Below are 25,020 nucleotides of genomic sequence, written 5' to 3'. Positions count from 1 at the left end.
ACTGACCCTGTAGATTGATAGGGCTACTATTGCAACATTTTATACTTACCGCACCCTCTCTCCTGCCCTTCCCAAGCATTGCAGCTCCTGTGACATGACTGATACCTTAGGCTGACTCAACACGGCAGACAAAAGTGAATTAATATTTCCTTTTCAGTGGATCTGCTTCTACCTTCCAATCCTCCGGGGAGCTGAACCAAAGAGCTGTGTTGCAGCTGAGCGTCCATGTGCTCCCTCCCTTCCCACCCCGACACCCCTGCCCAGGTTCCTGATGCCACCACACTGGCAAGAAAGGGCACAAGAGGAGGGTGAACGTGATGGGGAGACAAGGGAAAACCTTAATTGATGCTGTATCTCTAAACTGCAGTATCTCAAATTTGCTGCTGGAACAAAACAGCAAGTTCAGTCCTCAGACCTCGTCCCTCTCCAGGGCAGCCCACTCCAGGGGGTTCTGCCAGCACTTGACCCCAAAACCAGCCTCACTTTTTTTTCCTCATTTCTCCAGCAAACAAACAAGCTGTGAACAAGATATTTTTCTGCTTTCTCTTTCCTTTCCCCTGGACACAGAAAACAGGACAAGCCTGTGAGGGCAAACAGTTCCTCCTCCCCACAGCCGCAGGAAGCACTGAACCCCTGAACACAGCTGATCTGCTGCGAGCAAACGATGGCATTGAAAGCCCTCGATCTCAGGTTGCACTTGCCTTTCACACAAGAAGATGATGTCCTTTGTCCCCAGAGCAGAGTGGGGTTTGTGCTCATACCTCAGGGCAGCCCCTGGTGCCTTTCACTCCTGTCAGGGAAGGCCCAGTCTCTGTGCATTTCTGACACTTCACCCCACTGCTCCCACAGAAGTCAGTGTTCTCATCCCCTCAGCATCAGAAGGAAAAACAAGTGCCTCAGTGGGGACAAAAGTCCCCAGATCATTCACCTCAGGTAGAAGCTGTGGCTATTATTAGAGACAGCTCTGTCCCTGGCCCATGTACAACCAACCACTCCACCACATAACAAGACTCCAACATAAACCTTTGAGCCTACAAAGCCCAGAAGAGCAATCTGCAGTGAGTGTGTAAGTTGTTCCTTGACTGTCTTTATACATATACCTAGATACCTGAAAGGATTTTGCTCATTTTGTGTTTCCACTTACAGACCCTTGGTTTCAGATTTATTTTTAAATTATGCTTAGTAAAAATTCACTGCCAGCTATGAGAGCTTCTTTTCCTCTTGCTTCCAGTGTATTTTCAAAGACAAACAAGCCAGCCCCTGTCCCATAAACAAAAGCACTTCACAGAACTGGATGGTGATTTAGGAATCACTTTTCTAAAACTGAGAATGCGATTACAGCTAATCACATTAGCCTATAACTTTTTTCCCTCTAAAAGTAGGATTAAAAGCAAAGATGGGGAACTTCCAACATTCCCACATACCAGCTGCATTCTTCCAGTCTCTGCTTGCTGAACAGCTAATAGAATTACCATCCACAGACCTGGGATTTTCAAGGATTACTCTTGAGGGCTGCCCTAGGAACTCACTGGGCTGTAATTCCCAGCTTTGCACTACCAGAGAGGGACAGAGAGACCTTAAAATGACATTGAGAAGTACTCCAGAGGGAGTCCCAGGCTGAAGAAGCTGCCATCGCATCTTGCAAGGGCTGTGGAGACACTGATCTTAATTAAAGTTTATTGAGATGAATAAATAAAGTGAAAGCACAGGACTGAAGATGTGATTACTGAAAGAGGTGATGGGTAAGAGAGAGGGAATCACCCTCCAAGTTTGGTGCTGACTTACCTTTCCCTAATTTCTAAAAAGGTCAGTGTAAGTTTTAATGCCTTACCAATTCCTGCATTATGATCAAGAGCATATGTGACCAATAAGTTCTCTTCTTCAAAAAATACACAAAAATGGCTGAAAAAAAAATTTTTATGCAGAGTGGGAGGAAGACAGGGAAGAAAAAATTCAGTTTACGTTCTCCAAAACAGAAAACACTTATTTCAGATCAACTACCCACAAAACTTTATGATCTATGTGATGATATAACCAACAATCTTGAGAGGTTAGCATTCCGATCAGCATTGTCCATTTCTAAATGCCTAACCAAATACCTGAATCTACAGGTATACTCCATCCCCAGCAGCACCACAATGCAAATTTCACTGTACAGATATTAAAATATCTAAAAGATAAAACATTGCAAGTTTGAATGTAGATCAAGTTCTTGGAAAGAAAAAAGGGAAAAAAAATCTTTTAATTTCCTTTTCAGTTAAGATACCCACAATGAAGTTCAGCAGTGAGGATCCAAGACTAGTTCAAACTGGATTTTAGATCCAGTTTCTACTCTAAAATTTAGTGTTGACTTGTGAAACAAAGACCCTTAATTGAGATTTGGAAGAAAATGCACTTTCTCCAAAATGCTGTTTTAAAAGACCCTTATAACTTGAGGAACCTGGTTTTACTGCACAGGCTTCTGCAAAACACGATATACTGCTGATCAAATTTTTAAAAAAAAAATTTTTTTTAAAAGACCCACACTTATCCTGCCAAGGCACTTGCACAGATGTGGAGTGGAATTAACAGGGGGTGAGGGGAGGCGGGCATGACACAGGAAGAGGCATTAACCACATGGCACAGCCACTGAAACCAACAGAGGTGCAATATTTTGCCCTCCCAGGTACAAGCAGAACTGCCTAAGCTGCTTTGTGAGCCCAGTAAGCAAGGCAAGGATGAGGTGGGTTTTATGCAGCGGCTCCAGCCTTGGAAACAACCATCTGGTTCAGCTCTCAACTCACTTGAAATGACCCTGTCAAAGAGCCCACAAACAAGGGTAAAAAAGCAACTCCCCTCAAGAGAGAAAAAGGAAATAATAATTTTTTAAAACCAAAAATCAGTGGCACTTGGAGCAGCTTCTTTTTCTAGCACTAACCTCCCTTTCATTCAAACTGTTTCAAAACCTAACAAAATCCATTTGAAATCAAACCACCAATGTCTATGCTATTTTCTTAGCCTACAAAGAGCTGTGTTTTTAAACATCATACCTGAATAAAAGGACAAAACCCCTGTCCAGGCAGCTCACCAGGTAAAGGATCCTGTTTCACTCCAGGGAATGGGTATAGAGTGTTTCATGGCTGGGTAACAGGCTGAAACTCCCTTTTTGGGAAGAACTGAAGAAAGAGTAACAAGTTGTAACACAAGACAGTGTTACTTGTCTGCATGGTGACCACAGAGATCTCCGAAGAACAGCACAGTAACTTTTTTTTTTTTGCTTTGCTTTGCTTTGCTAGACATCTCCACAAAATAGACTACTGTTCCAGGTGTAAGATCTGAAGATCCATTCTCAGCCCCACCTCCAACAAAAGTCTCCACCACAGATCACAATGTTAGTTCTAGCTGACAGGTCTCATACAGCATTACAAACAGGTGCTATGAATGCATCATCCGTTTCAGAGGAAAGAGATCTGCAGTAGATCTTGGCTAGAGCTGAATCTCTTTTGGCTCTCTGCGGGGAGTCTGGAGAGTAGAAATTATCATAACAGGCCATAAAGGACAGAGAAACAAATCACAAATCAGGGAAATTCCAGAGGACACACAGGGGAGCAGAGGGGAGGAAAAAGCTTGCCTCTCTTGGTACCTTTAAACAATTGGGCAGACACAAAGGACAGGACAAAGAACACTTCACTAGGGGACCAGCAGATTTAATAAAAGGACTGGTTAAGTGCGAAGACTTTGGAAGCAGAGCTATACCAATGAAACGATCTGTAGACAATCTCACAGACCTCCAACACCAGTGCAAGGAGACTTTGCCACAGGATTTCTGAAGCACTGGTATGCAGGACATCAAGGCATGATCTACAAAATGACCACAAGCTAACACCTAAAGAGCATGTGCTCTCCTTCCTCTCCAACTCACAGATACTGTAGTGTCCTCCCCCCTTAGCAAACCAAATTGTATATGATGCAAAATAAAAGCAGCAAAAGATGCAACCGAAACTCAATCTGTTTCTTCTCTTACTGTAGCAGAAAACCACCACAGAAAGCATAAACACAGCAGTACCGTTCCCATCCTTCCCCACACTCTCTCACTGAGGTCAGGGGAAGCTGACCACCCCAAGTCAAGGCGGGGTGGGTGCAAAGCAAAGCTTTGCTGCCTGCAAAGCAATCTGAACAGCATCAAAAAATCAGTCAAGCTTGATTACACTTTATGGTAGCACTTATGAAAGAAGAAAGAGTGGAGAGGAGACTGGAAAAGGTTAGTCATCTTTGGGGAGAGGAGATTGGAAAAGGTTAGTCACCTTGCAGCCACAGTCATTACCAGGACCTGAGACCTGCTTTCACTAGAAGGAAAGGTGCAGAACCTACAGGATCTGACATTGCTCCTCCTCCAGCAGAGGAGATGCCCAGTAGAGATAAAAACAACCTGGCATGATCACAAGTGAAACTGATCAACAGAAAGATTTCACTGTACCAGAAGAAATGCCGGTATAACGCTGCTTTCCTCTTGGGGACCAGACCCATTGAACTCCTGCCTGTCTTGGGGATGCGGACCTCTTAGGAGAAACATTGTTTGTGTCTATGAACACCAGGGCCACACAAGATTCAGGTGTTCATGCAACCTTTGGTATCAAAAAGAGAGAGAAGGAAAAGAATTGAAGCTAAACACAACTAACAGGATTGGCAGCTTACCATTGTATTTGCCATCCTGCTTCATGCCAGAAAGGCCTGCCTGCCACAGAGCACTGATAACCTCTTCTTATTTATGTTGTGTTTTGTTTTCTGTTTTTAAATCAGCATGGGTGCTGAGTCACATCCAGGGTTTGTATTTTGACGCTTCCCAACTATTACACCGCCCGCACCTCCTCTCCTGCTCAGAGCCTCCCTCCAACCACTGCACTTGCCAATGTTGGCTGCCTCAGCATGGAGTTATTTTATTCCTTTCCCCTCTCAAACTCCAGCAACTAAACCATGCTGTGATCAAGAACCAAAGATGTCCCGTAGACTGGCTTTAGCCCAGCACAGCTTTTTCATGAAGAAATACTGGGTGCGGTGTTTATTTAGAGAACGCTAAACTCTGCAAACCTTTCCTTTATGTACAAAACTGGGAGAAGGAATCACACACCTGGCTCCAGCCACTTTATGAGCTTCATCTGTTGAACATCTCATGCAGCATCAACTGTTTAGCACCCTTCCACTTACAACCACAAGTACAGCTGGCAGTGTCTACTCAACAGCAAGCGTGCTGCTGGATGGGGGACCTGGGCAGGAGGCACTAGCACTGAAATTGGCCAAATGGCTGCAATGGACCTACCAGCCCCTGGAATTACCACATAGCCATGACCCCTCCTATTCTACCTAACCTATGAGCAGAGACACCACTCTGAGTAATACTGTGTATTGTAATTGGTTAGCCCAAACATATATGCTACCAGGTAAATGTTATTGGCCAAATGGGAATGAAGACTTAAGAGTCACATTTCTCTTTCTGTTTAACGGGGAGGAGGAAAGGAAATTCTTACAGTCAAGGAAGAACAAAATGCACAATTAATACCAAGCTGCTGCTGCTGCTCAGTAGGAACTCTTGTATTTTTAGAGTAGTGAGTTCAATCAGAGCAGAAAGCCAAAAGGAAGGAGATAGAAATCCAGGGTAGATATGATGCAGGAGTCCCCACCTGCCTTCACAAACTGCTTCAGCACTCAGACAACACTTAATCCTACTCCAACCCCATTTCACAGCACAGTTACTTTGCCTGCTCTGCCCAAATCCACCCAAAGACAGCTCCTTCCACTCAGTAACACCATTCCCTTACTCCAAGTCTTACTGGATATGCAGGTCAACACAGAGCTGACAACCTGTCCCTAAACCCACAAAGCATATTTCTTCTCAGTGTGATACACGGATCCCATCACAGGCATGACCTGTGCATCCCAGCACTGCTTCCTTTCAAGGTCAAACTGAGGATGTTTCATTTGATCACATTCACAGGTTCAAAGCAAAGGGGCATAGCTCTGTCAGATTACTTTATAGCACAATGATCCCTCTGCCAAGCCATTCCCACCTTTCCCAAACAATGCAGCTGAATCTAAGACAAGCTCTGAACAAAGCTGGAGTGTTTGCAGGTAACATTCCAGCTACTGCCAGTGCCAAGGCAGGAGGGGCCAAAGGAAGCTGTCTGGGAGGACACAGTCATCCTCCAGTTTCAGAAGCCAGAACCATGCTCAAGCAAGCTTTTCAGAATCATGTGAGACAGCACCAGTCTTGAGCCTCTGGGGAACCAGTGATACAGAACATCTTAGAGGGATGAATTTCATACTTGTCTTGTTAGGAATCACGTGAGTGCAACTTAGACTACATTGAAAATACCAGAGCATATTATTTACATTTTTCCCCAGCCCCGTCTCTACTTTTACCCCCATTAGCCCTAAGTAGTCAGAGACTACATAAGAAAAGGCAAGCACAAAATAGCAGGAAAAAAACTATTTTGTCCAAGCACAAAACTTTAAACTCATTCCAACAGGATTCATTCTCTACATTCGTATCAAACCTCTTGCTAAAATTTATCCTCACTGTCTTGGTTTCTTCACCTGAGAAATCAGAACATTTACACATAGACATTTTTTCCAAGGTTACTCTGCAATTATTATTATTTCCAAAACACACAAAGCAGACTAGAGCCATTACATAAATATTAGATGCTATAGTATAAGCTCTTACACAAGGAAAGGGACTTCTGAAGCTCTTAAAACTATCATGAGGTTTCTGCAGGCTCTTTTATATAAGCCCAGGCTTAAACAAGAGTCTGGTAATGTATATTAAAGTTAACATTACATTATGCACACAAGAATAATTCATATACACGAAGAATGTCCATTCGTCTTTAAGTACATATACAGGATTTGAATTTTTAGCTCATTCACCAGGTCCTACTTAGTCTTGTGTTTTAACCACAGAGAGAATAAAGGAACACGATTTTATCCAGACAAAGAGAAATGTAAACAATTATTTTTAAGTTTTAAAATCAAAACAATTCATTATTTCTCTGTACTTAATCTGAGAAGACAGCCTAACAGAACAAGATAAAAAAAGGTATTGCTTTTCCAAGGCGTACCATCCTCCTGAAATTTGAACCACACAGAATACATACAAGAGATGTGTTTACCAAGGGGGTATGAGTCATGCTCCCAGCTGACAGTTCCAAAGACTCCCTCCCAGAAATGAGAATGTAACTTTCAATTCACAGGAGCAGGACTGCAGTGTTACCTCCTGTTAACAGGAGGCAATGGGGATTAGAATAAGCCATCAGTAGTCACAAACCCTACCCTATCCTCCTTCATGAACATGCTACATGCTACTCAGGACATGCAATTTCTCTGCTTTGGTTTACCTCACCTCATAGAGGCTGTACTTTCACCTGCTTCATATTGTGGTTGCAGTGCTTCAGGTTTGTATAAATAGTCTGGGACAGAACACCATAGGTACTTCAGGTTGAAAAATACATCTGTGTTGTTTTAACTCACAAAATCAACACATTTTACCTTGATTGTGCCAACCTAAAATTTATAATCACTGAGAAAGACTGGAAATTAATTTAACAAAAGCCTCCAGCCAGTTGTCATGTACATTAATTTCCTACAAGCAAAGAAACACAGCATGAGAAAGTACAATGCAACATCATCAGTCTTACAAAACAACCCATACTTGAGTAGAAAAAAGAAAGTAAATCCATAAGCTTCCCCCCCTCCTTTGCATTTTGAACTCAAGTTAATTCTTGAGTAACAATGAGCCACTGTAACAATACTGCAGGACACAGTCATAGTACTTCACCAACAGCTCTTCATCCATTATGGGTCAGTAGTCACCACACCACACAGAAATTATAATTGTACTGCAGGTCTACAGAGCAGAGAAACCACAGTATATCTGAAATGTAAAATTATGGAAAGAGTCTGGACTTTGTGTCTTATCAAACAAGAGGCACAGCTGGGATAATAAATTGTCATGATAAGCCAAGAAATGAACACATCACAGAAGCCAAGTTTCTGGCTACCTATTACAAGCTGGAACTGCAAAGATATCTGATGTACCATTTGGAAAATATAAGAAAATTAATTAGAAAAGGCAGGCAAAACTGCCCTTTGCATAAGGTCACAGGCAACATATGATGAGACTTTCTCCACTTCCTTTAAGCCCTTTTAATAGTACTTTGAGTTATTCTCCAAAGATAGGTCAGAAAGGAAAGCATACAATACAGAACCATACCTATGGTCCCATCTCCAGGATTCATACAACTTAGAAAAGGAATTACAGAACTGAATTCTGGACTACCAGGAACATTAATTCAAAGCAGATGGAAAATTACTAGCCTTGTTTTAATACCTCAAAATTCTGCTCAGTTGCAGTTACCCTGCAACTCCACCAGCACAAGTGGCAGGCGAGTCATTTGTCAACTGCACATTTAGCATCTATTTTGTTGTGTCATATGTAATACAAGGAATTCAACCAGGAGAGGAAAACTTCATGAGAGAAACACGATAAAGCAAAAGGTGAAAAATAATGCTCTGGACAGAGTTCAGATGCAGGTGAATACTATCTGAGTCATCTCACATTACATGCTCCATCTATTGTACCATCTCTACTTTGCCAGTTACTTTCAGAGTTTAGCTCAGAGACAGAGGGCAGCTTAGCAGAAGCTCTAAAGCGCGGACATTGTAACCAAATGAAAACAGCAGAGGAAGGGACTAGAGAAGAAATGTCCACCCCAGTAACAGGACAATCCAAGCAGAAGTTCCGAAGTCAGCTAGTGGCTCAGACAGGGAAAGGTCTGGCAGAGCCCTGTGGCCTCAGGAACAGAGTTGCCTGAGGAAAGGAAGGAGGTCGATGAGTAAATAAAGTGTCAGGCAGGATCCTCCCCGCCCCCCCTTGCTCAAATAAATCGCTTAACTTTTTAGAGAGCAACAAATCTTATACCTCCGGATTAAAGGCAGACTTAAAGGAAAGTTTTTAACAGACTACCCTCTCCCTGGGTCATTCCTGGTGCCCATCAGCAAGCCACATGCAGCAGAACTGTGGTTAAGGATGCCCTGGATTGAAAAGCAGAGTTTATTTCTGAATAATAACTTCTACAGAGTTTGAGGACCATTAGAGAAGTGTCTGTGGGATAAGAGTATCTCTTTGAAACATCCACTGGCATTTTGTCACCCTGTAGCACCAGGTTCCAGGTGCCTCATGCAAGGAAGAGAATGCAGGACAGTTGTTACAGAAGACAACTTTTTCAGGCTGCTCACTGACTATGAAAAGCCAAGTCCCTATAGGATTCCCATTGAAATTTCAGGAAGTGAGGATGTTTTATCTCAGCATCAAATATGTTTTTGAAGATTTCATGTGCCTGCCTACATGTTTTACATAATGATCACACTTACGAAAAGAGGGGAAGCTAATAATAAAAAGATTAGGGTTACTTTACATTTCACTCTATAATAACACAGATATAAATAGGAAAATTTTAAAATGAGTTAAAACATACCACAAGGATGAGAAATATTGCAAAAATACCCATTACAAAAAAAGTTCAGTATGAGAGAATAAGGCGAAAGGGAACAAGAATAATTACTTGTTCTGGGAGAACAACTCAGATGAACAGGCATATACTAGATGCTAAGGAGAAGAAATAATTAACAGCACAGGCTTATCACTACCTGAGTTAAAGAATTCCTATCCTCAGGAATAAAAGGCACAAGAAGTCACTCTTGAAAAAACTAAATGTTTTGCAGACTGCACGGGAATCAGGTCTAATCCTGAAATGCCTTCTCTGGCTTGGATGAAACACCAAAATAATGACTTCAAGGAGCTCCAGTATCATCTGTTAACAAACATGTTTTACAACATGAACATTGCAAGCGCTTGCCTTAGCCAAAGCCTTCGGGTGATAGGTTCTCAGAGCCAAACTTTCCTCCTAAGGGCTGAGAGTGGAGCATAAATCCATGGACTCAAACTCTGCTGTGTTTCAAGCCTTTGAATTCAGGGCAGACATGAGAAAGGTGGCACACACTCTCCTTAGACCTCTGCCAAATCTTCACCTTCTCTGTCTACAACAAACCTCTCCTTAACTTCAAGAAGTAAACATCTCAGTGCCTAATGGCATCCTTGCCAACAGAACACTGGAATCCCGTTTCCTGATCTGCTACAACGTGGAAATGCAGGAAAGCAAATAGCTCAGGGAAGCCAGACCTTGTAGAACTGTGGGTACAACTTGGCCTTTCTGATTCCTTCAAACCAAAGCAAACTAGTAAAAACTAGTTAAATGGCTGACCTTTGTATTAAGTCTCAAGCTCCTTGTGAGGATACCAGACTTCCTCCTAACATTCTTGCAAGTACTCACTTGTAAGGTAACAAGCAATGCCCTGATAGTTTCCTTAATACAGACACTAACACAGTGCTAAATGTTGGCATAAAAGTACCTCATCCCTCACTTCCTCCAGGCAAACAAAACTTCAGAATATGTTTAACAGTAATTTGACCTTCATGATATTTTTCCACATTGTCTATATAACTCAAATGCATCTCAAAAGGCAAAAAGATATTTTGAACGTATACGTCCAAGTAAGTGTTACAGCTCTTTTCAGAAAGGCTGGTAATAGCTCAATAGGAGTCAGAAAAAGAAGAGAGTCATTACTTGGTAAAACCCAAGTTTTTCCTTGTTTTCTTGTTTTATTTTTATTTACTAATAGTTGTTGCAATGCTTTGCCTTTGGACGACAATGCAATTTTGGTAGCACTGCTTTACTCTTTACTTCTACACGGTGAGCATATTGACATTTTTCAATTACAACCAAACCTGATTTTAGATCATACAGATGTTTCTGGGAAAAATCTGATAATGTGTTCACTAGTTGTCTCTCTCGAGGAGGAGTACCCTTCACTTGAGCTCAGCTCTACAAGCACTAGAAGTAGTAATTGCACTGGAGTGGGATAAGACAAAGGAAGAAAAAAAAATATATATAAAGCAAAAGGCTAACCCTTTTTTCACATACCAAACAACAGGACCTGAGAAAGCTGGTGAGGTTTTTTTTACATCTCCCAATTAACCAAACTGCTCAAAGCTCAGAAGAGTAAGAATCCTGGCATGTTCTCCTCTCATGATCACCAGAGCCCTTTACTTTATCTCCCACCACTGCATCACAGAAGTTTTCATCTACAGGGCTGACCTGGTCCTACACTTTCCATCACCCACATTTTCCTTCCTCTAGACTCTCAGGCAAAGCTTGTGGGCAGCAAGTGGATGCATGTACCTGAGAGCCAGAGAATGTCCCCTCCACTTTGTCACTAACTTGCCATTATAGTTACTTGCTGGAAGCCACAGCACCTAATCTAAGCTAGAGAAATAGGAGCACCTACTTGCCTTGGTTAAGAATGGCTTTTTAAGGGACTATTATAGTAGCTGAACATTAAAGCTTACTTTCAAGCATTTAAACTTGTAATTCCTGGGGAATTTGCTCAGCAGCCCATTCAATTCTTCAATAATCTGAGGAGAACAATCCAATTTAAAATTATTTAAATCTCCTCCCATTTTGGTGTCCCAAATGATTCAACAACCTTTTAAATAAAGATACTGATTGCTCATTAGCAAAGCAAAGCCTTCACTGTAGTTTTTGCAGTAGATTTGTTGGCAATTCCTGTATGCCCAAAGAGACAGCACTCTATGTCGAAACAGCTTGTAACTTGGAAGAGCTAGTTTGGTGTAACTTCGGTAGCCTGTGAGTTGGTAACAAAATGGATGACCAGATACGTTCAAGATTAAGATGCAGCTTTAGAGAGAAACCAAATAATGAGTCCTGCTTCCAGTATCATCAAAGAAAACAACCTGTATATTGATACAGGAATTAAGTGCAAGGACATGCCTTGCCTCCGCAGCTGCTCCCACTGCCAGCGGGACGAGGATCTGCATCCAAGTGAACACTGCCCTTTGCCTGGCTGGTATTTAAGGCACTGCGTGCAATCATTTCGTTTGATTGTGCTCAAGGCTACAACACATCCCCAGCCAGACACACTCTAAAGTAAATATCATGATACGAGTGCATCAGGGCAACAAACTGCTGCCAAAGCCCAGTTCTGGGGCTGGCCACTGGATTTTTCTTCCACTTTGGAGTTCATGTTCCTCAAGCATCCCCCCAGACTGGAAAGCACTTGGAAAATAATTAGCCCACCATCACCACCACATTGCCAGGTCCACAGCAAGTTGCCCCAAACCCCACACGTTTCAGCACCCCTGAGCAGTAGGAAGCAGCTACACACACACAGAAACCAAACCGGGTTTCCTATCAATAGGCCTTTTCATTCCCGACTCAAGAATGGAGACAGTTGTTCACCGGCGGGGACCCCATCCTCGGCCCCAGCGTCCCCGGAGCCGTCACTGCGGGCAGAGGAGCCCCGGTGCTACCGATCTACAATCCTTCACCCTACGGGCACCGGCCCCTTTCGTAGGGACTTCCAAGAGCAGGTGACAGCTTGCATCCCCGGGCACCCGCTACCCAGGTGCAAAGATACGGCCGGACCGGGCACACGGCGCCACGGCTGCCGCTCCCCCGCTTCGCAACCCCCCACCCCCCCGCCCCTCACCTCCCGCTGCCCGCGGCGCCGCGCAGGCCCGGGACGGCGCCCTCGGTGCCTCCGGCAACGCTGGCACCCGCCGCGGGGGGTCCAGCCCGTACCGCCGCCCAGGAGCGGGGTCGGTCCGGCGAAGCGGACGGGCCCGTCCGCGCTCCACCTGCCCGCCACAGCCAGAGTCCCGTACTCACTCCGCATAGCCCGTGGTCCAGGGCAGGCGCCGGGTCTCCTTGCTGAGGATGAGGATGGGGCGGGCGATGTGGTCGGCGGAGCACTCCACCTCGTCCGGGGACAGTCCGAGGAACTCGGGTCTTCCGTAGGGGAAGCGGAGAGGCAAGTCCGCGCCGCTGCCGTGGTCGGCGCCCGCGCTGCCAGCCATGATGCCGCCCATGAAATTGGCCACGGCGGACTTCACCCGTGTGAGCATAGTACCCCCGCCGGCGGCGGCAGCGCCGGGGCCGCCGCGCAGGGCGGGGAGCGGGGCGCGCCGCCGGGCAGCGCTGCTGCTGCTGCGGCTGCTGCTGCTGCTGCGGCTCCGGCAGCCCCCGCCGCGCTTCCGCAATGGGGGCGCCGGGCCGCGCGGAGCCGGGATGGGAGGAACGGCGGGCTCAGGGGCGGCCGCGGGGCCGCGGACTCATCGCAGCGGCGGCAGCACCGGCAGCGGCGGCGGCAACACCGGCGGCAGCAGGTTTCCCCCTCCCGGCGCGGCGCTGGGTGAACTCAGCCCGGCGGCGGCTGCTGAGTCATGTGATAGCGAGGCTGGATTTGCCCGGGCGCTTCCTGCTCCTCCTGCGGCACCGGCGGGCTCCTGGCACACGCCGGGCACGGGCGGCCGCCGCCCCCTCCCGCCTCCCGCGTTGGAGATGGGGCGGGGGGCGGGGGCGAAAGGGGGCGGCCCGCGGCAGGTGCGCGGCGGGCGGGGTCTGGCGGGGGCGGGGGGGCCGCCCCCGGGTGCATGCGGCGGGGGCTGCGGAGCGGCGGGAGGTGCTGCCGGCGGCCCGACGCGGGAAGGGTTACCCGGGAGACGTTTCACACGGAGTCGTCCCGGAGCCCCGGCGCCCTCGGGGGCTCCGTTATGGGTGGGGGGGAGGTCAGAGCCCGCAGTGCGCCGGTCACTGATGCGCTGGGGCTGAGCCGGCGCAGCCCGAGAGCGTCCCACCGACCCAGCCGCTGGCAGAACCCGCTGATCCCATGGGCTGCGGGACTCTTGAAGGGTTTCCCGTCCTTCTCTTCATCCACGTCAAGGATCTTTGGTAGAAAAAAGGGTGGGCCAGTGGCAGTGGCCTAAAATGAGTCCTGTAGCCGGTCGGCTGTGGGTCATGCCTGCTGGCTAGTCCGCAGCAGTAGTGTGGTAGCCCCCCAGGTGGCTCTTCACACAGCCAGGCCTTTAGGATGCTGTCATGAGCGAAACTGAAAGGGTAAGCCTGAATATCCTCAGAGCTGAGGGGGTGGATGTTTTGACCCTTCCTTCTTCAGCTGTGTTGTACATACATGTCGTACAGTTTTTACCAAACAAATTCGGGAGGTATGCTGCACGTGGTGGTCACCCAAATGTATGGAAAACTTGCACCCCACAAGAAAGCGGGGTGAGGGGAAGGTAACAAGAGTATGTAAGGAAGTCCGTCCTCCGTAGCAAGGCTGTGCCTGTGCCAGGGAATATCGCAGTCCACGGGACATGTAGGTGTCACTGAAAGGCAAAGTGACCTGCGAAATGGAGCAGCTCGGTGCTGCAAGCCATGAGAGTAGCACAGGATGGGGACTTAGCAGGGAAAAGCTGGTTGGTCATTAGGCATGGCTTGTGGGAATGATCGGCTGTCTTATGGCTGGCTCATACCAGAAACCAGCTGGCATATCACGGAGCACACACTTACACAGCTTTGGAGACCAAGCCCTGTGAGCTCGTTCAGTTTCTGATTATTAAACAGCATCCGGAGAGCTGAGTTCCAACAATGGCTGGGTTTGCTCCAGTTTCCTTGTGTACAGAGATGATAAATGTAAAGATGTTTTGATGATGTGACCAGTTTTTATTATAATTTTTATTATAATTTTTATTATAATTTTTATTATAAATTTTATTAATAAAGTCTGCGGAGCCAAAATGAGATTAGTGAATGAGGGTGCTAAGAGTGTGTTAAGTGCTACTTGAAGTAGAGTTGAAGAAATATCCACTCCAAATTAAATCTGACAGATTGGAGGTGGGTATTTTTTCTTTCTCTTTTTCAGTTGTTTCCAGGGTTGATATTTTAGATAATATGAACTACAGTAAACACCTCTTGGGTCAAAAGTTACCTGACATTAATAACTCACAGTTTCATTGCAGTATAATGGAAAACTTCCAGTTCTTCCTTTAATGCATTTCTCTTTGTTTTATCTTGTTTCCCAGTTATGTTGCAGAGGTTGTTACTATGAAGAAAAAATATTAATTAAAAAAAAAAAAGGAAAAAAAAAAGGAAAAAAAGAAAAAAAGCTTGTTAAAATTCAGGTGTGAATTCATAGGCCATATGTCTCCGTGCCCTAGAAGGCAGCTGTTCATCCACATCTGCATGTTACAGGGGAAGGCAAGCCCGGGTAGTGGCATCCCAAAGCTCCTTGGTTACCCTTTTCAGTGTCCTGAACTGTATGTGATTTTCCTGGTCCCAGTCCATTCCCAGCCCCTTCCACTTGTCAATGATTTCTTTATATTGCCTTTTGTCTGCTCTTTGGCCAGTGGTTTTCATCAGACAGGCACTCCTGTGCTCATTTCCTTCACTAATGCTTTAATGGACCTACCATGTGAAGAAGACAGGAGGGGAATGAGCAGAAAAAAAAAAAAAAATGCGTGTCCTGGAGAGGCTCATGTTTCTATGTAAAAGTAGATCCCTTCACTAGTTATCCCATCCACTTTTGGCAAGGCTACACCAAGCTAAACTCTACAATTTATTTGACCTAACGGTTTTGAAAAATGTTATTGACTAAAATTCATACAGGTAGGATGCAGTGTTTTTCCTCCTGCCCCACCTGCTGTCACCATTTTGCACAAAACATGAAAGAGTATATATAGGCTTGTTAAAGTTTGAATTATGATCTTTGCAAGATGACAAGGAAAAGCTCAGGTCATATATATGACCTGAGACAATTTAATGGCTCATCACTTGAAACAAATCTGCATGAAATTCTGTGGATGCTTGCCTCTGGCACAAGAACATTGTAAGGATACAACAGGTATGATATAGCATCTTCATACTGAAAAGTATAGAGCTGCTTTGATTTCAGTTCTCCTTGGGAAAGAGGATCATGTTGTTGACTTTTGAGTCAAAGGTGAAGCCCTGCTTCTCAAAGGAAATAATGGTAAGGCCTGGTTCCTCAGCTCTCCTAGTCTGTGGTCTATCTAGTCCAAGCCAGACATCTTTCTTTGGTGGTTGGCAAACCTCTAAAGGTTTAGTTATTGACTCCAGATAAAAGGTTGAGGCTGAATTCTCTATACGAATGTATGAAAACTGACTGTTCCCTTCTGCAGTCCCATGACTAGTGCAAAGGAAAGATGATTTTTTGACAGGTTGGATTTTTTTTAAAATGTAAACATTTGTGATATTTGGATAAATATACTTTTGTCTGTGAATGGCTAACCATGCTGTGTATGGAGCTAGTGAAGCTGCCTGTGGGCCAGAAGTCCATCCATGTGAGCTCTTTGAAGCATCTGAATGCCACCTTGCCATGCATCATATTCAGCATTCAGGACATTAAAGAGCATTTTTAGTTATGATGAAAACAGATCTACACAGTGAATACTCTAAACTTCTATGTAATGATAGGGTAATTTTGACTGGAGATGACTTCTGAAGATCACGTGCTCCAACCTCTTTGGTAAAGCAGAGCCAAATTTAATGTTGTATTACATTGTCCAGAATCTTGTCCTGTCAAGTTTTCAGATGGAGATACCACAGCCTCTCTGGGCACAAGTTCCATACTTCAACCACCTCACACACACAAAATTATTTTCTCCTGGTACCTATTTGGCATTTCATGTCTATTGCTTCTTATCACCATTCATCCCTTAAGAATAATATGACTTTTTCCTCTATATACCCTCTCATTAGGCAGCTGAAGACAGCAGTAAGGCTTCTTCCCCTTGGCCTTACCTTCTAAAGGCCGAACAAACCCATTTCTCTCAGCATCTTCTTGCACCCATCTTGGTGGCTCACTGCTGGACTCCCTCCTCACAATACTCTCACAAGAGCCATGTAGAAGGGTATGATGACTTCACTTGAGTATTGCTAGTACACCCCAAGATGTGGTCATAGCCTTCACTGCTGCAGTGGCACACTAGTGGCTCATGTTCACTTTGTAGGCTGCCTGGTCCCTCAAGGCCTTTCCTGCAAAGATGTTTTCTTGGTAGCCAGCCTTCAGTATGGATTTACACCATCACAGTTGCAGGACTTTGCATACATTCTTGGTAAACTTTAGGAGGTTTCTGTCAGCTCATTTCACCAGACCACTGAGATCCCCCTGGGTGGCAGCCCTGCCCTGCAGCTATCAACTTATCCCCCATAACCTAGAGGAGAGGAGACTAAAACAGCAATCAAAAAGCTTAAACTATTGTGAGCTCTCTGTACGGCACCTTGGTTATACCTTATGTTGTTTTCTTGCTTAAAGTTGGTTTTTTTCCTTTCCTTGTGCTTTCCGTGCTTTGAATAAAAGCAATGGGAAAACTCCCAAAGACCATGGTGCAAGAGGTCTAATGTGAGATGAATGCAGCATTTCTGCTGGCATGAACTTTTGTGTCATGTTACCACAGATGTGCAGGATATCCACAGGTGTGAACTCTGCTGCCAAATGAATCCGGGGAGTACATCAGAATTGTTGTCAAACATGGTGGTGATGAGATTGTATCTGCAGGGGTGGGAAAAAAGTTTTGAAGGAAGAATTTGTTGCCTTTCTCTGATAATCCCCCAAACTGAAAACATTATAGAGCCTTGTTTTGCACATGATTCTGCTTAGGAAGATCACCATGTCATGTGGTGATCAATGAAGTTATTCTTACTTTTTCAAAAGTACTGTGCGACCTTTACTGAGCATAAGAAAGCTCTTTATCTCTGGAGAAAGGTCCTTCAGAAGCACAGTGCCTGAGGCATGATAGTGATGTGGAGGAGAAAATGCCACTTATTAAGACATCAATCCTACTTCCTGCAATACCAGATCTCCCATCAGTGCCTGCAGCAACCCCCAGCATTTCTAGGCTTATCAGAGCTGACAAGATCAAAGCCATTTGTGCTCTTGCCAGTTTGCAAGCAAGAGCACCATGTACTTTTTAAAATAAATAAATACTAACCATACTTGGAGTGGTAAGTTTCCTCTGCTATACCTAATTTCTCCTCTACATCCTCTAGTTAATAATGGGTGAAACCCAGATGTCCTGTTCCGGAGGAGAATCTCTCCCTCCTGCTTTTGCAGACTCATTCTTTCTGCTCCTTCCCAGAAATATTTAGGTGGTGATGCAAAGTGGAGCCCTGGCACAGCCCTGTCCTTCCTCAAAAAAATGCTGTACAACTGAGTGGTGAAAGTGTTTGTTCTAGAAAAGTGGGTTCATGTACCTTCTCATGGTGAGCACTAAGAAATGCAACACCCTGAGTTGCGTGACAGCAGCCCTGGTTTAGGTACCCATGCAGGAAAAAGGCCCTAAGGAGGGATCTTAATTGACTGCAATCACTGTAAAAGATGTCACTAAACCATACAATTGCACGTCATCTATAGAAATATAAAGAAATACTTCAACAGAAGCTTCCCATAAGCCTGTAAGAATTTCACACTTGTCCAACAGCATGGAATTATTTTTTCTGCAAGAATCTATCTGCGAGAACCCTGAAAATAAATATCTAATTTTGCAACAAACATCATCATCTCTATTTTGCATTTTCAGTCTCTTCTTACTTTCCTTTTTAATGCCTATAGCTAAATCTGCTAATAATGGGATAGAATAGGGATTAGCTTGTTTATGTGCTCCTGTTGGCAGATTTTCATAGGGGAAGTGGAGCAAAATAATTATATCCTCTCCTGGGCTCCTTTGCTCTGTCTGCTGAGAAAGAACATCTTGCCCCGATGATGTTGTGAGATGCTTCAAAATATCAGTGATGGCAACACTTTTGCTGGCAGTTTGGGCAGAAAAGCCTGAAAGTAATCAAATAAGTTGCAATGCAGAGACAATGGAAAAATGAGCAGGTCAAAGGATGTGTGGATATTTGTAGGTGCTTGGAGTTACAGGGCAGCATTAAGAGCTTGGCTAGGAACAGGCACAGATGCACAGGTTGTAACTGCAACAGTTTGGGTTGGATAGGACCATGGACTGTTTCATAATTAAGGATGGTCTTGTGCCTGAGTTAAGTATGGGTTAAATACGTGGGGAAATGATTTGTATACACCAAGCAGTGGGGAATTTTTGAGTAACCTGCTGGCTGCCTTGGCTGCAAGCACTCCTTAAATGGAATTTTCCAAGAGTAAGCAGGATGGATGGGCAGGGGCTTCTTGTCTGCCAGTGCTGGCTCAGGATCGGATGTCAAACACAACGGCAAACACTAAGAGAGATCCTCTCCCTGCATCTGGGATGTGGATTCTGCTGCTCATGCTTTCCTGCAGCCCAGCCCAGCCAGGCACCACATTTCAGCTGAGTATTGGCTGGGGCCTTATTTGCAGCATGGTCAAGCCTTAACCATTATGGCTTGGTTAGAGGTTGACTTTGTGTTTTTTCTTTCACCTTTTATCTCGGGGTGTTGTTTTGTTTTGTTTTCCTTTTAATAATTATTAAATTAACAGTCCTGGCAAAACTTTAAGGTTTGAATGTCAGCCTGGGCATGCAAAATCCTAGGTGCCTTATGTGGCACTCATTCTCAGCCAGTCTTGCCAAGGAAGGGAGTGGGAGTTTTGAGCAAGTTGTCAGAAACCCAGCTCCTAGGCTTAGGCCTGAGACTACCACATGTTTTGTGCTGTCAGAAATCACAGTCTCAACTATACTGAGACTGAATGATGGCAGAGAAAGTTAAAGAAATAGTGCTACTTTTGTATTTACCTCTTGGGTTCCTGCTTACCTTCTGTAAGCAGGAATATGGAAACTGTTTTTCCCTTCATTTTTTTTCCCCCACCACTGCTTGTGACTTGTCTGTGGCCCTGCATAGGCAGCCTGGCTATCTGCTTTCCCAAATACAGGACATTCTGATATTTATACACTGCCATTTATATTGCTATAACTAATATCCAGAATCTTGCCAACAGCCGAAGAGGGAAGAACAAGGCAAAAGCAAGTATTTAGAATTTAGTGGCACTTTCAAAAGCCTTGTGAAGAGGTAAAGTGTGTCAATAAATATTTATTAAGAGCTCCCTTCCTTTAATTTTGTAGTAAGATACTATGAATTTTGTTCTTTCTTTTTCAGCTTCCTTCAAAGGTCTCTTCTACAGTGTCTGCTGCTTTTTCTGGAGGCCTGTGTCAATAATGTGGGCTTTAAGCCATTTTTAGTTTGGACAGGCATGTTGTATATTTCCTCACTTGTTTTATAACTTGGCCATTCTCTTTTATTAATGCTCATGACATTTTTATTTAAGTGGATTCTTCCCCACCTTGTTTTATTTATTAGTTGTTGGTTTGTTTGTTTGGGCTTTATTTGCCTTTTGCTTTTGCTTTCTTTTTGTTGACTAGGAGCTGTATCTTTGACAGTCTTCTGTAAAGTGGATTTTGTTAACAACAACAACAACAATAATTATTACAGTGATAGAGAAGAAATAATTTTTTTCATGTATCTTATAACAGATTGCCCAAAGCCCAAAAAAATATGAGATATCTTCTTCATTTCTCCTAGTTTGAACTGAATCGTTGACTAAACCCTAGGACATCCTTCAGTAGTACAGTGCTGCCAGCCAAGGGACAGACACATAGAAGAGTTTTAACAATGTGTCAGTGTTGTCCATCCAGCAAACTGTGACCCTGAGGAGTTTGGATGGTTGGGAATGCAACTTGTTTCAGATGTGTTGCAATACATCTTAAAGAATCTTCTGAGATCACAGAAACCTTGGCTTTTTCAGATGTTCTCAAGAAAACCAAACAAACAAAAGAATTCCAAAGAATAAACTTGAGTGCTAAAACCAGACTGAAAAGGCTGCATCAGGGAGAAGTCAGTTTGACTCTGGAGCAGGCTGGTGGGGAAAAAGTGCATAAAGTATTGTCTGAACATCTCTGGTTCTGTGGCAGAGGCAGAAGTGGGAAGTGCCCTAAGCAAACACACTGCCACAGCAATGGGCAATCTGCACAACCTTCTGCCTACTCCAGCTGATGTATCTGAAAATCAAATTAACCTTTGACTTGTATGGGTCATGGCTTTTCAACTATTGTATAGATCAGCCTAAGAAACCAGATAGAAAAAAATGCTTTTAAACAGATTTAAAGCAACAAAACAAAGCATCATAACCTTCCACTCAATACCTGTCATAGAATAAATATGTCGGCCTTCTGGAAATATAATTATATGGGACTAAACTTCTGCATTTACTTTTTTTCCCTTAATATGAAGATTTAAAAAAAATCTTCAGTGATTCTATGGAGCTCTAGCTGCTTTTGAGAGGTATATCTGCATCTCAAATACATTTCAATAACACAAGTAAATCATTAGCATGCCATAACCTAATGATGGTTATTGCCAAGCATTTCTCAGCTGAGCCACCAGACTCTTTCCCCATCTGCTTGCTGAGCCCTTCCTGCAGCAGGGAGGTGCCAAGGACCTTGTGCAGACCCCACAGCTACCAAGACTGCAGTGCAATTGTGGTACCCCAGGGCTGGTACAAACCCTTTTGCCAGCTTAGCTAAAATTGACTTTGGCCTCCATGAAAATAAGGATAGAGTAACTGGTTTTGCTTGCTGCCTTCACTGTCTGGGAACAGCGTGGAGCTGAGAGGGAGGTTGGGGGGCAGCCTTGGTGCTTCCAGCCCTCAGACAACCAGCAAGATGTCTCCAAACCCAGGAACTGTGGTCACAGTTCCTGGGCCACTTGTCCTTTCACCTTTGGTCCTGCAGTTTGCAATCAGGAATAAAAAGTGGTTCCCTCCACTAATTTCAAGACATCAAAGACTGTAATATCTCATTTTGCACCTTTAAAATAGTCCTTACTGGGCTACAGTCCCATTAAAAGACCTGTGGTTAATAAAAGTCTAGAAACGTATCACCCAAATTTATGTATTATTTTATAATAAAGGACTTATGTGGGTGAGGGACATTGTAAGATATTTTCCTTGACAGCTGGCTCGAAACAACCTGACTCCGTGCAGACCCCTATTTCAGCATCAATTAGTGAGGGATGTACGTCTGGAAGTCAGGGTCAAAAAGTCTGCTGGTGTGGTAGCAGGGAGAGAATCTGCAGCTCAGGAGACTGAAGAAAAGTGTTGACACTACAAAGACAGTAAGGGTGCTCCATTAAATCTGATGAAGCCTGAAATTCAAAGCTGGTAGGAAAGGCTTGTATAAACTGCATAGGAAGCATTTTAAAATGCTGATAAGCAGGTATCTCTCTGCCTCTGTTGGCAGCTACATTGATATAGTGAGTTTTCAAGGATGAAGTTCTTTGATAGAAGTTTCTCAGGAAGGTTTGGACTCTCAGTGCTTTCTAGTCAGTACCAGCCAAGCACTCCCTGAAGTTTAAGCAAACACGTTTAAGGGAAACTGTGTCACACTCTTCCCTGGGTTGTTTTCATGTGCTTTTTACAAAGGATTTTGTGATACGGGATTATAGCTCACGTGTACAATTATTGTCTTATTCTAGATACCCTCAAGCCATTCAGTGACAATCTCCATCCATTTTTTTATAATTTGAGATTGAAGCTCAACATGAGCCGGTGATGTGTGTTTGCAGCCCAGAAAGCCAGCTGTGAAATGGGCTGCATCAAAAGAAGCATGGCCAGCAGGTCAAGGGAAGTGTTTCTCCCCACCTACTCCGCTCTCATAAAACCCCACCTGAAGTTCTGTGCCCAGTTCTGGAGTCCCCAACACAAGAAGAACATGGAGCTGTTGGAGCAAGTCCAGAGAAGAGCCACAAAGATGATCAGAGGCTTGGAGCACCTCTCCTATGAAGCCAGGTTCAGAGAATTTGGGATGTGCAGCCTGGAGAAGTGAAGACTCCAGAGAGACCTTATAGCAGCCTCCCAGTATCTGAAGGGGGACTACAGGAAACCTGGGGAAGGACTTTTTACAAGGGCATGGAGTGATAGGACAAGGGCTTTAAATTGGAAGAGTATAGGTTTAGATTAGACACTAGGAGGGCGATGAGACACTGGAACAGGTTGCCCAGGGAAGTTGTGAATGCCCCATCCCTGGAAATGTTCAAGGCCAGGCTGGATGGGGCTGTGAGCAACCTGGTCTAGTGGAATGGGTGGAATGAATCTAGTGGAATGAAACCAGCTGATTTTTGAAGGTGCCTTCCAAACCAAACCATTCTGTGGTTCTATGAAACTGGTCTTTGGCACTGCAGGATGCTGAGCTTGCAGGGGGGTCACAGAAGAGGAACAAGCCTGTGCCCCAGGGTTTTCCTGTGGTATCTCTGTGTGGAGAGGTTTGTCCCAAGGGGTCTGATCACAGGGAAAAGGGCATCCAGAAATTGTAAAGATTCAGTAATACTGATAGTTTTGGACTATTATCATAATAATGTCATTATTAGTCCCATATTATGTTTCAGCAAAGACTCCAGTCCTTGGTGGAAATTAAGTTTGGAAGCTATTGATTTAATGAATAAAGGGTAATTTGATAGTTCATAGTAAATGCTACTGATGTAAACAACGTTGTCTGTTTTATTGTTATGGAGACCTTGCTGCAGGAATTTTGTAGCCATTTAAGCCACCTTGATGTTGTTATTCTGCAAAACACATCCATGAGAGCTTCATGGAAACTGGGGGGATAGAACTTGTTTCCAACTGCTGCTGAATCTGCCAAGGAAAGCAAACCTGGTTTACTCAAAGTTCTTCAACTTGGCTTCTGTTGCAACCATCTTTTTCTTCATCAAATTTGTGCTTGCTTAGCAGCTCTGAGAAACACTGCATTTCTCTCAGGTGCCCAAAGCCACATTTAAGAGCTAGAGTGAAGCACTTGGCTTTGACTTTCTGACTAAACAGTAATTTTAATAAAAAGTCCTGGTGATTGTAATTTGTCAAAATAGGGGCTGCCTTCAACACTTGTCTTTTCCTGTTATTTCCTAACACACACATCGTAAGTGGTATCTTGATTACTGATTGGAAAAACAACCTTTGTGAATCATAATAGTAATAGTGCAAGAATACATAAACACAACTACATTTTAATCTTAGAATTTGCCCAAGTTTCCCACCCTTGTAAAATCATCCATGCACCCACTGGCAGGATAAGGATGTAAGATTATTTTCTGTCCTTTTTTTTAGTGAGCATCATTATACCAAAGACAGCAGTGAAGGGGAGCTGCAGTGCCTGTAGTTTTAGCTTTGATAGCTTGGGTAACAGCAAAACAGGTCAAAGTGAGCTGAAGTAATGCAGGTGTCAGCATGACCGAGGTGCTGGAGCAAATCCCCACCATTATTCTTGATCATCTCCCCGCAGTCTGCACCAGAGCCCAGGCTGCTGCTTCTCTCCAGTCAAACTGAAATGCTCTCAGCTGAAATCACCCTGCCCAGATGCAGAGCCAGCATGGGCTGTCTGTGACAGAGAACGTGGGATCCCAGCAGCCTGTGCTCCCCAGGCCTCTGGACAGTCACCTTTTTGTAAAAACACAATGCTCGATACATTTTCGTGTGAGTCATGTGTGTTCTTCCTCTTCAGTCTCTTCCAAACAAGTTCTCAGTGTCTCTCTCTGCACATCACTTCTAGAGAGCCATTAGCAGAGTAGTTGAGTATCTTGTATAATGAAAAGTGCATATGAATTCAGAATGGCCTTAATAAAATATAGATTAATCCCATAACAACAACAAAATCTATGCAGAAAACTCTTGAGAGGAACTTACTGTGAGGATGTCCTTCAGGGTGCTGTGGTGATCTTTTGATATTTTTTCATGTAAATCTCTTCAGACTGTTTTTTTCTTTTCCTTTAGCAGAAATAAAATAAGTTTTGTAAAATAGCCAGAAGACAAAATATAACCACATTTTAAATATGAACAAGTTATTCTGGGTTCTTTCATAAATACTATTAATTCCAAAAAGGAATTCTGCACTTACATTCTGAAGCATCAATGTGATCGTATGATTCTCACTAAAATTCAGTCTGAACAGCAATGTTTTAATGTGGTATAAAGAAAAAAAAGCTGTCCCAAGGCTGGCAGCTCCCTCTCTATCAACTACAGAGAAATAATTCTCTCTTCAGGAAAGTTATAATAGTTGTATTGTGCACACATACATACCTAGTTTGTATAGAACACCTTACTCTTTTGTAGATGGTGTATGACACTTTAACAGACATATTCAAG

At 44.0% G+C, this 25,020-nt stretch overlaps 1 protein-coding gene and 1 long non-coding RNA gene across 2 annotated transcripts in view; one reads left to right on the top strand and one right to left on the bottom strand.

Moving 5' to 3' along the window:
- Positions 1–13,220, bottom strand: part of PPM1H (protein phosphatase, Mg2+/Mn2+ dependent 1H) — a 130,968-nt gene extending 117,748 nt beyond the window's left edge. Inside the window, exon 1 of the mRNA XM_071733501.1 lies at positions 12,780–13,220. Within this exon, the coding sequence (XP_071589602.1) occupies positions 12,780–13,015 (236 nt within the window). The 5' untranslated portion in view covers positions 13,016–13,220. The remainder of the gene's footprint in view (positions 1–12,779) is intronic.
- A 1,463-nt stretch (positions 13,221–14,683) lies between these two features.
- Positions 14,684–24,715, top strand: LOC139791371 (uncharacterized). The gene is made up of 2 exons (XR_011723899.1): positions 14,684–15,070; positions 22,362–24,715. It is a non-coding gene; the product is annotated as an uncharacterized lncRNA (long non-coding RNA).
- The last annotated feature ends 305 nt before the right edge of the window (positions 24,716–25,020 follow it).

Source organism: Heliangelus exortis, chromosome 1, assembly GCF_036169615.1.
Source record: "Heliangelus exortis chromosome 1, bHelExo1.hap1, whole genome shotgun sequence".
Classification (NCBI taxonomy): Eukaryota; Metazoa; Chordata; class Aves; order Apodiformes; family Trochilidae; genus Heliangelus; species Heliangelus exortis.
This window is presented reverse-complemented; position numbering and strand designations above follow the sequence as displayed.